This window comes from Cupressus sempervirens, chromosome 9, assembly GCF_028749045.1.
Source record: "Cupressus sempervirens isolate cs-2001-9-10 chromosome 9, ASM2874904v1, whole genome shotgun sequence".
In the NCBI taxonomy this organism is placed as follows: Eukaryota; Viridiplantae; Streptophyta; class Pinopsida; order Cupressales; family Cupressaceae; genus Cupressus; species Cupressus sempervirens.
Window position 1 is genome coordinate 155,277,924 of NC_143126.1, and position 11,103 is coordinate 155,289,026.

Consider the following 11,103-nt stretch of genomic DNA (forward strand, 5'->3'; position numbering starts at 1 on the left):
CGCACATTGGCACATTTTCTTAAAGTGCAGTGTATTCATAGATGATATCTAGAACAAGAAAACGGTTACAATACTTTTTCTTGTACATATAAGGATTGGAAAAAATGTAACTTTATATTTGAGTGTTTTTCACCTCATTATATATGGAGACCAATATGCAATAATATAGGATTTGCAATCTATGATATTTGAATGAAAAACAAAGTTAGTATGGTTGATTGTTTCTTTTTGCATAATATAGGCAAGAAAGCACATTATAAAGTGTGTTCTAGGATGCATTTGGCTCATTTCCCATTTGAGGGTACTTGTTTGACCCCTTCCCTTAGTTATCAAGTTTGTGGAACACGCATAACTTGACTGAAACAATGGATATTGGGTGGATTTGTAGTCACATGAATACATATGCTTCTACCTCTAATGTAATTATCACATGCTCATAGACAAAAAATGAATTTGTGCATTTAAGTTATTTAATTTTCCACTCTAAATGCAAAGAATTTCAAATGTTTCTTTGTAGGGTTGGCTTAGTGTTATTTGGAGTGCCCCCTCTATGAGATTGGTAAGTAATTTTCCTTCGTGAATAAACAATAATCTAGTCCTCATCATCTTTCTTGAGTTCCAATTTTTTTTGAATACCTACAACGAAATTAACAAATGTTAGTGATTATCTTTTCCTACAAACATGGCCACTAACCTTCTTTTTGGTTTCTAAATTATTGTATACCAACTCAAATTTATAGATTTTGATTCTTAGCTCCACCCTACACAACAATATCACCCTTGTTCTATCATACCCAATTTACAATATATCAATAAGATCGTGTGCTTTTTGTCTATAATGTTCAGATTCATAAATAACCATAAATTAAAATGTACAATATTATATATTTAATACCTATTTCATAAATTTAAATGTAAAATATATCGTTTGTCATAATATCCATTTCATAAATTAAAATGTTTTTCATAAAAGGTTATGTAATTTACCATTACATCTCACTCTCTCCTTGTCACAAACATACTCTAGTTATGGAACATGATTATCTTATTGATTCATATTTCTCTTGAGGCTATCACTTCTCCATTCAAACTTGTTTTGTAAAAACATCATTTTCAACAACTCTCACCTCGTGAACTTGTGTCCCTTGACCCCTATTTTGTGAATATATAACTTTATATTTATATTAATAGAAAGGAACTATTCATGAAAAAATAATGTCCTACCAATTAACCTAATGCATTGCTTGACCTTACACACCTCCTCACCCTACCCATTAGAGACCCTACCCATTAGAGACAAAGGTGGTATATACTTTATATCCATCTTTTGCAGACTACAAACACTTAATTCTATAAATAAATAGCTAAAATAATCATAGTTACACACCATCCAACGAGTATAAACATTTAATAGATAGTCCATTGAAAGCTTTCCCAACCGAACTTCAAAGACAGGGACGGCGGGCATGGTTTCTCCCACGCGGACTAAAAACTAAACTATTAAAAATAGTTCGTTTTACCAGAAGAAGATTTTATAATACAATTTGTGCGTCCTCGGACTTCCCTCCACCGAATAATTAGCTGCAAAACACTGTCAACTTGAAAACAAATAATCTCCGATTATTTCGGTAGCCTACAGTTCGTCGTCGTTGGGGGACGCTATTGCATTTACATCAAACACCAAATTAAACACGTCAACTTAGTTCTTTGAACCGACAGAAAAAGACTAGTCATTAACTCCAGTGGAGCAGCTGAGTCCGGAATTTAGAGCTTTGTGATGGGAGCGAATCTGTGGATTACATGAATTATACGTACCGAAAGACAACCTTTTCCTCAATATTTTAGTCATTAGAAAGACGTGGCCGAAATGAAAGGGCCACGAGAAAAAAAAGAAATGGTTGCGTCAAGGCGAGGTCATAAGCGCGTCAGCAAAACCTGGTGTATTATAATGCCCGAGAGAGTAGGAGAAAAAACCACAACAGAAAGAAAGAAGAAAGGAGAGATGGGTGTGCATGTGATGATGCTCTCTTCGTTGGGACACGGTCACCTGATCCCCTTCATGCAGCTGGCCAAGAAGCTGGCCGCAAGGGGCTTAACAATCAGCTTCGTCACCACCTTTCACCACATCCCTTCGCTGCAAAAGAAAGTAGAGGAAGTCCGGACGGCCGGGTTAGATATCCACCTGGTGGAAATGGAGATTCCTCGGGATCATTTAACGGTGGGCAAAGTGAACAGCAACAGCGTGCAGTGGCACCAGCTGCCGCCGATACTCGACGCCGACGAGAGGCTCGAGCCCCACTTCGACCGCTTTCTCGGCAGCTTTTTGGCCGGAGAAATAGGCCCCCTGCCCGCCCCCGTCTGTCTCATCGCAGATTTTCTCCTTGGCTGGGCATCCGCCGTGGCTAAAAAGCACGGTGTGCCGAGAGTGAGTTTCGAAACGTCGGGCACGTTCGCGGAGTCGGTGCATCAGATCGTATGGGAAATTCTTCCGAAGAACCTCCCGCGAACGGAGTCGGGTCGTTACTTGGTGCCCGGCGTGCCGAGGGAAGTTAGGCTGAGCCGGCTTCAGCTGCAGCCCGAGCTGCCCGAGGCGACGGCGGCGAACGGGACGCATCAGTACTGGCGGCGGATGAGGCCCGGGAACCGGCAGAGCTGGAGGACCATCGTCAACACGTTTTACGAGCTGGAGGGTGAGTTTGTCGACCATTATGAGAGAATTAACGGGACTCTCAGAACGATCGGGCCTCTGCTCCCGCCGGAGGCGTTCGAGGAGGGGGAGGCCGTGAAGGGAAAAAGAATCGCCCCCGCGGTTGAATTGGGGGCGAGTACGGACGGAGAAAAGTGTATGCAGTGGCTGGACAAACAAGCCGACGAATCTGTGGTTTATATTTCGTTCGGAAGCGAGAATTCAATATCGACGGCGCAGGTGGAGGAGCTCGCGCTTGGGTTGGAAGCGAGCGGGGTGAAGTTCGTGTGGGTTCTCCGCACGCCCTCCGACGCCGCCGGGCAGTCGACGTCTTCGGCTTCGGAGTTTCTACCAGCGGGGCTGCACGGTCGTATGGGGGCCAAAGATCAGGGGTTCTTTGTCCTCGGGTGGGCCCCGCAGCTGGGCATTTTGGCCCACCCGGCGACCGGGGGCTTCATTTCTCACTGCGGTTGGAATGCTGTTCTGGAATCTACCGCCATGGGAGTTCCGCTCGTCGCCTGGCCGCTTTACGCTGAGCAGCATTTCAATGCTAAGTTTGTTGTGGATGAAATCGGGATCGCTCTGGAGGCGCCGCAGAGAATCGAACAGAACTGGCTGGTTACCAGAGATGACGTGGAGAGGATTGTACGGTTGCTGATGGTGGAAGAGAAGGGGAAAGAGTTGAGGAAGAGGGTCAAAGAATTAAAGACAGCTGCAAGAAGCGCTGTAGGTGAAAATGGATCTTCCGCAAAGAATTTCGATCTGTTCGTTTCAGAAATCATGGCACTGCCACGGGCTTAAGATAACCAGTAATTTTGTCAAAGCACTTTTGAACTGACTCGTTTGACTTGCCGATAGAAGTGTATGTTTGTAGATGAAAATCGCGTCTTCCATCGTGAGAGGTCAAAGGTTGGGTGTTTTTCATGAGAGCGTCCTTTACATCGAAATAATTGTGGCCTCTTAAAGTTCTTTATTTATTTGGGTTGTCTCGGGTTTTTATGGTAAGTGTGATGGCGGTTATTAGTCCCTCCCTTTTATAAGACACGAAACTAACATTTTTCGTTGTCCCGTTATTTTTCTTTTTTCTTCTAATTATGATTACGAATTCTGAAAGGTTTGATTTACAAAATAATTTTCAGATTAGAACTGCTAATTTTTTATAAGTAGGCCAGTAATTTTATGGGGTTTAATCGATTTATTGCAGAAGCAAAAATGGTAATTAACCAAAAAAACAAAACAAAAAAACAAAAAAAATGAGCAGATATTAGGAAGAATTTATTGTGTGACAAGAGGGGCAAAATATCACTGGAAAAAGCAAAGATCACTAATTATATTAAATTATTGGCAGCGACACATTTTATACTTTAAGGCGCAACTTAAGTAACAGGAAACCAAAAAAAGAAAAATAGGAAAGTAACCAGTCCAACGTGATAACAGTCAAAGACAATTTTAGTCCCTCCCTTTTATAAGGCACGAAACCAACATTTTTTGTTGTCCCGTTATTTTTCTTTTTTCTTCTAATTATGATTATGAATTCTAAAAGGTTTGATTTACAAAATAATTTTCAGATTAGAACTGCTAATTTTTTATAAGTAGGCCAGTAATTTTATGGGGTTTAAGCTCGACAATTTCCACACCAGTCAGTTTACACGCTTAGTTTAATACTTTCGTAATCACCTATAGATATACCCCGAATTACAATTTTTACATTTAACATTTGCCCCACCCACCGTAGGTGTAAAATCATAGCAAATTGTATAGGCCTTTATTGTTAGTTATCAAAAAAAATAGTCAAAAAAACTGACTTAAGAAGATTTCAAACCACTTTCAAAGCAATCATGTGCAACGACATTCTTATCATTTTTGGCCAGATTATAGTAGAAACAATGTCATAATTTGCTTCCACAGCTTACAACATGCAATGGTATAGATTTTTATTTTTTCTAAACTGTTATGTATTGGCATGTACATATTCTCTGTACTCACTCTCTTGAAAGGCAACGACTCCAACTCTTTCAAGAGCTCTTGTTGTTATGTAATTTATATTACTATCTATTTTATGAAAAAAAAATTATAGTTAATACTAGCACCTTTACTAAAAGGAGGTGCAATAGTTATGTTGATAGTATTAGTACTTGCATCGGAAGAAGGTGCAAGGGGTAAGCTGATAGGTCAGTTGTGAAAGCAATATTAAAAAACATGTGATATTGTGGAAGGATGGCTTGTACCATTTCAATTAATTCCAAAACATTAGAAATGTTGTATTTGTAAATACAATGAGAACAAATTTAATAGAAATTAATTAGGAAATCAAGACTTCTTTTTTTAAATAAAGAGGGATGGAAATTAACTTAAACATCACACAAAGGAATCGTAGTTGTTTGTGTAGCAAATGTTAAATGCAAAACATACTATGAAATGGATTCCATCAAAAAAATTTGGAGGTATGTTTTACGAGTTGTTATAGAATATATTTCGTTGGATACTAGATTTGATCAAGTGAGAACTCGTCACTTTGTTTTTTCTCAACCATTTCTGCCATGGCATCAAGATTTCTTTCCCCTTTTATTTATTTACTTCTATGAGCAAGGCTAGCACGAGATTCAAGAAAAAACCCTCTCTGAATCCTGCCCTACATTAGGGATTATTGTTGTTAATTTATGAGCATTTTAAAGCCCAGACTTTAAGCAAATCTCCTCATCCTGGTGCAAATGCCTCTGAGGACTCAGGCAGCTCTAGTTTTTCCTCTGATTTAGAGGATATTCAAAGTATCAACTCAGAGGGGGGGGGGGAAATATTTCCTCTGGAAAGAAGGCCAAAGAGTCGGAGAAAAAATTGCACTCATCTATTACCCTAAGCAGGAAGAGCCCTAGAGAACATGGGCCTAAAATTACAGGCCAGGGTGATGAAGAAAATAATGAGGAAGGGGAAGAAATGAAATCTGATGAGGAGGAGGAGGAGGAGGAGATGGAAATTAAGAGGGAGGAACCAGTTGCTAAGAAAAGGAAGAGGAAAAAATAGATGGATGTTGAGGGGGTTTTGGGTCAGGGTCGGATATCTCAACTATTCCTCCTTCCCCTATTCATCCCCAGGAGCAAGAGAAGGAGAAAATTGGAGGAGAGGGTGGAGAAGTGATTATTAAGGATAGGCAAAATGCATGGAGAAATTTCAATGTTAGAACATCCAAGATGGGAATTTTTAGAGAGACAGTGAATCCCCAAATGCTAGAAGAAAAACAGGGCCAACTCCAGTTTGAATAACTCATCAATCCAACTATGGTGGCAATAATGGATAATGCTAGGGAAATGGGCATGAATCTGTTGAATAATTCTTGAAATAGCATGATTGACAATTTTCAGTCAATCAAATGGCTTTACCATGAATTGGAAGAGGTCAGGGAAAAAATTGGCCAAATGGAAAACAATAAGAAGGAGCCAAGTCTAGGAAATTAGAAGAATAAGGAGAGGATAGAATCAGTTTAGCTGAGAAGAGAATCCTAAACCTGGAAAACTATAATCATAATATGGCGAATCAAATGATTTCCATCCTCAATTCTATCAATGATAACATTTTGTCCCTTACTGAAATGTTAAAAGCCAGAGGTCTGCTGGACGAGAGTGAGGACAAGGACAAAGAAAGAGCCAGGGTGGAAGAGGATATGGTGACAAAAATTACTTTCAATAGCCTGGACTAGGAAGCCCATAAGAGTCAAGAGCAGATGGTTGAGGAGACTCACAAAGTCTATGAAGCAGCTCAAACAATGCAGGAGCTTGAGTGAAAGACAAAAGAGTAATCATGGTTTCTTTTTCCCTATCTTTTGCTATTAGGTTACTGTTTTTAATGTCAAGTTGGCTTTTTCTTGTTCTAGCTTTTTGGATGTAAGTTGAGTTGGCCTTTGTGTTTGGTTGGGCTTTCATGCTTATTATCAACATTGGTTTTTGTTTTAACTATTGGGTTCCAGGGTCCCTGTAAAACCTTATTTTCTTATCAAAAACAAATGTTAAATGGATTAAACGAATAATGTGTGAGCACATCTAACACATTTTAAAAATTTTTTATACAAATGAATATTCTTGAGCAATTTTAGGTTTGTAAGAAGATATTAGAAATTATTATTTCAATCAATGTAACTTAAATAAGGAAATATAAGTTTTATAAGTCAGTGTCATTAAATCTTATATAATGAAAAGTATTAGATTAAAGTTTAATGAGAAATTGTTATCATTATTATTATTTTATCAATAAATGACAAAGGCCTTGCAAAATATATTATATTAATAAATCAAATTATAAAGTCTTCGTTCAAATGGGCATTGGTAGGAAAGAATAGAGAATCAAACATCCAATCTTGCCCAAGACTAAAGTCTTATGTAATACAATTTTAAAGTGAACATACCTCAGTTTTAAGATTATTCCCAACACGTTCCTTTCTTTCCTAAAGAGCTTACTTTATCCTTTTTTCTTTTTTGAACCAATTCATGTTTCCACCTACTATTTTAAGCATTCATTTCCCTTATTTAATAATTTTTTTTATAGTGATGGTCCTATTCCATTCTATCTATTGTTCTTAATATAGACCTTCTCTCTATCTTCCTACATCTTAAAACACTTCAAACTCAAATAACACATTAGTCTTTCAAACCATTAGTTAAGCACAGTTATGACCAAAACTTTCTATTTGAAATTTTAGCATAATCATATATCACTAATGTTTTCTTTTGCCTCAGGTTTAGAATGGTATGCTAATTTAAACCTACCTAAATAAGTACTTATTGTTTTAATGTTCATTGTTACACCCAGGGGTTACTTTACTCAGTTTTAATATTGTTATTTCATTTTTTAATTGATAGATATATTGCAAAAATAATGTAAAGACATGTAACGCTCCGCCAGGGAACCCAAAAGAAATTAACCTAAAGTTTTCACTAATTTTGCCAAAAAATTTTTTTTAGAAAGATAATAAACAACAATAGATATAATATAGCGGAAGCAATAATCACATACATAAACACAATACCATAAAACATATTACATCTCTTAAGGGTCCCATGACGTTGAATCACATTTAAAATTTATTAATACTAAAACCAATATATAACAAATCCACATTAAAGAATAACTACACGTACAAATCTATTTAAATATTATACAATTATCTTGAATGCCACTCAACAATAATCAAAATGCACAATTATCCACTATACAAGTCACAGGGTATGAAAGGCTGAAAGAATATACATCATAAAATAGATTACATCCTCTCATAAGATCTATGAAATCAAATACAATGAAATAGAGTATAACCATCCATCATAGTACACAAGAACATAATGAAAGGTAATACAAAACAAGGAACTCCATCAACAACATCAAACTGTCAGATCTCAATGGTAAAAGTAAAAAGCACTACCACCCAACCTTGTGGTAGCCCAAAAGGGTCCACTCCCACCACACTAAGGAGATAGTCTCAAGTCCCAAACATGATAACAATACTAAAAGTCAAATCCAACATCTAGGTCAAGGAAAACATGAAAGCAATCTATCTCAAAAGTACCAAGACATAAATGACATTGAAATCCAAAGGCAACAATGACACATGAGAATTCTACTATGTAAGTGGGCAAGTCTCATCGCATGAGTCAACTCTAAGGTTACCTTGACAGCCTCACTAGACTCCAGCCCTCTAGTGACTCTATGCAGCACTAGTATCCTTTTGTATTGATAAGATATACTAATGAAGCAAGGTCACAACCAAACATCCTCTCTACTCTCACCCTAGCATGTACTAGCACTCGAGGCATGGGCGAGGAAAAACAATGACTCTTATTAATTCATTTTACTCTCATTTAGTAAAATGTTATAACTTATTAAAATAACCTATAATGGGTTGCCTAGGCAGCCTCTTTAGGGCTTTGACCTTCATTGCAAGTCATTTTCCAATGTAACATACAGATAACGTACCCTAAGCTTAGTAAAAGAAAAATGTCTCAGACGACCATAAACCACACATTAATTCTTAAACAAGAAACTGGAAAGTACTAAAATATCACTGATCAAAATATAGATTTCACTAATACAATCATCCTAATAGGATTGATCCAAAATCAAGTACACATATATCAAACCATGACATCATCAAAAAAATAACTCTCGGCCTGTGGTAGACATCCTAAAACTAGTCAACACTCTTTAAGTCAATCCCAAATCCAACACACAAGAAGACATACAATTGGAAATGTAGTTTCATAGTTATGTTTGGTTTTGAAAACAAACAATTTTTAGTTAACATTAAGGCTCAAGTTTTCACTTTGTAGTAAGCTTTCGACTTTAATAAAGTTTACAAATTTCCCCTATAATTGAACCCCTTTCAATTTTAAATCAGATCACACAATTACCATTAACCTCTAAAAATAAAAAATGCCTCTATTAAATATTACAAAGCAATTAAAATAATAATTATTGATTATTTAATAAAATAATTACAAGATTATTAATAATCATAATCATTAAATAATAACATAATTAATTTTTTTAAGCCAGGCAGGTAAGTTAACTCTTCTCAAAGCTTGTCTTCAAAGCATACCAACTTATGCTTTAAGTCTCTTTAGAATCCCTACTAAATTTGTTGAGTCTATTGATAAAATTCAAAGAAATTTCCTTTGGACTGGTTATGAGGAGAAAAGGAGAATGCCTTTAATTTCTTGGGATAATGTTTGCAAACCGTTAAGAGAAGGGGGTTTGGGAATCAGGAAAATCAGATGCTTGAATGATGCTCTTTTAGCAAAACAAGGTTGGAGAGTCTATCATGACAACAAAGAGTGGAGTACCATATGGAAACAAAAGTACCTCTTTAATGCTAAATCCCTTCTTGATTTCTTCTCTGCTCCTGATGTTTTTCATCCTTCATCTATATGGGGGGCTATTCAAGGGACCAAGAAAACTCTAAGAAAAGGATGTTCATGGAAAATTGGTAATGGGCTACAGGTGAAATTTTGGGAAGATGTTTGGTTAATGGATCACCCCTTGTTTGAAGATTTTCTTGACAATGATCTTGTTGACCGATGCAAGTAGAGATTTGGCATATTAGTTAGTCATTATTGGCAGAATGATTCCCGGGTGAATTTAACTGATGTTGATCAAGGCTTCAGCAATATCCAATTATCTCTCAATGTTGTTTCTCTCTATCCTAATCTTGAGGATGAGGTTATTTGGCATGCTGACCCTAGTGGCCATTTTAAAGTCTCTTCTATATTCACCTCAAAGGATAAGGGAAGTCAACCTCTTTGGTCTCATGCCTAGATTAAGGGTCTCATTCCCAAAATTAATATCTTCTTTTGGATTTTGCTTCAAAATAAAATTCTGACCCTTGATAATTTGCAAAAAAGAGGTATTAATGTGGTTAACAGGTGTATTTTATGCAAAAATAGTTTTGAAGATAGAGACCATATGTTTTTGAATTGCTCCTACACCCAGCAAGTCTGGACTGAGATTCTTAACTTCTGAGGTATAACATGGGTCCATCAAAACAATGTGGAGCTCTCTTTTAGAAGTTGGCTTTGCCCCTCTAAGGATCCTGATGCTCTTTTTCTTTGGAAACTTACTCTCCCTCACCTCTGGTGGGGAATTTGGAAAGAAAGAAATAATCAAATTTTTAGGAGTAAAGATCTTCCAGGATGGGTGCTTGGTTAGAATATCATTAGAGCCATCAAGGAGAACTTTAAATCCCAAAGAATTTCTCAGCAAACTTTCCATTTTGAGAACCCTTTACGATTTGAAAGGTCCAATCTGAAAATTGATAATCCAAGATTGAGTATAAAATGGAAGGCACCTCCTTTTGGATGGATCAAAGGGAACTTTGATGGGGCTACAAAGGGAAACTCGGGAAGAGCGAGATGTGGAGGGGTCCTTAGAGATGAGGTGGGTAATGTTATTGACGCTATTGCTATCCCTATTGGTAAATCTAATAGCCACATTGCTGAAGCTATTGTTGCCCTCTATACTATTAAGCTAGCTATCGAGTTGGGGTATCCCAAATTATGGTTGGAAGGTGATTCTTTGAACATTATAAATACCCTAAATAATAAAAATGCAATCTCATGGTCTATTGAAGCTACGATTACGAAAATCAAAACATTAATTCAAAAATTTGAAAAGGTGGTCATCTCCCATACATACCACGAGGCCAATGGTGTTGCTGACTGGATAGCCAACTGTGTTGTTCAAACGGGGCATAAGGTGAGGTGGCATGAGGAATTAAAAAAGCATGCTAATCTTAAAATGATTATTAATTATGAATTCATTCATTCCGAAGTGGGAAAGATTTGTTTGGATTAGCAATTTAATGATTTGGTGGAGTGGCCTTACGGCTGTCAGATTACCTTCCTCGAGGAGGTACATTCATGTGAATGTTATGTGGT

General features: G+C 37.1%; 1 protein-coding gene across 1 annotated transcript; it reads left to right on the forward strand.

The window, feature by feature from the left end:
* The first annotated feature begins 1,916 nt into the window (after positions 1–1,916).
* LOC149537976 (anthocyanin 3'-O-beta-glucosyltransferase-like) lies at positions 1,917–3,691 on the forward strand. Its single transcript, XM_089799379.1, has one exon. The coding sequence runs from the start codon at positions 1,949–1,951 to the stop codon at positions 3,485–3,487; it is 1,539 nt and encodes a 512-aa protein (XP_089655505.1). The 5' UTR covers positions 1,917–1,948; the 3' UTR covers positions 3,488–3,691.
* Positions 3,692–11,103: the final 7,412 nt, after the last annotated feature.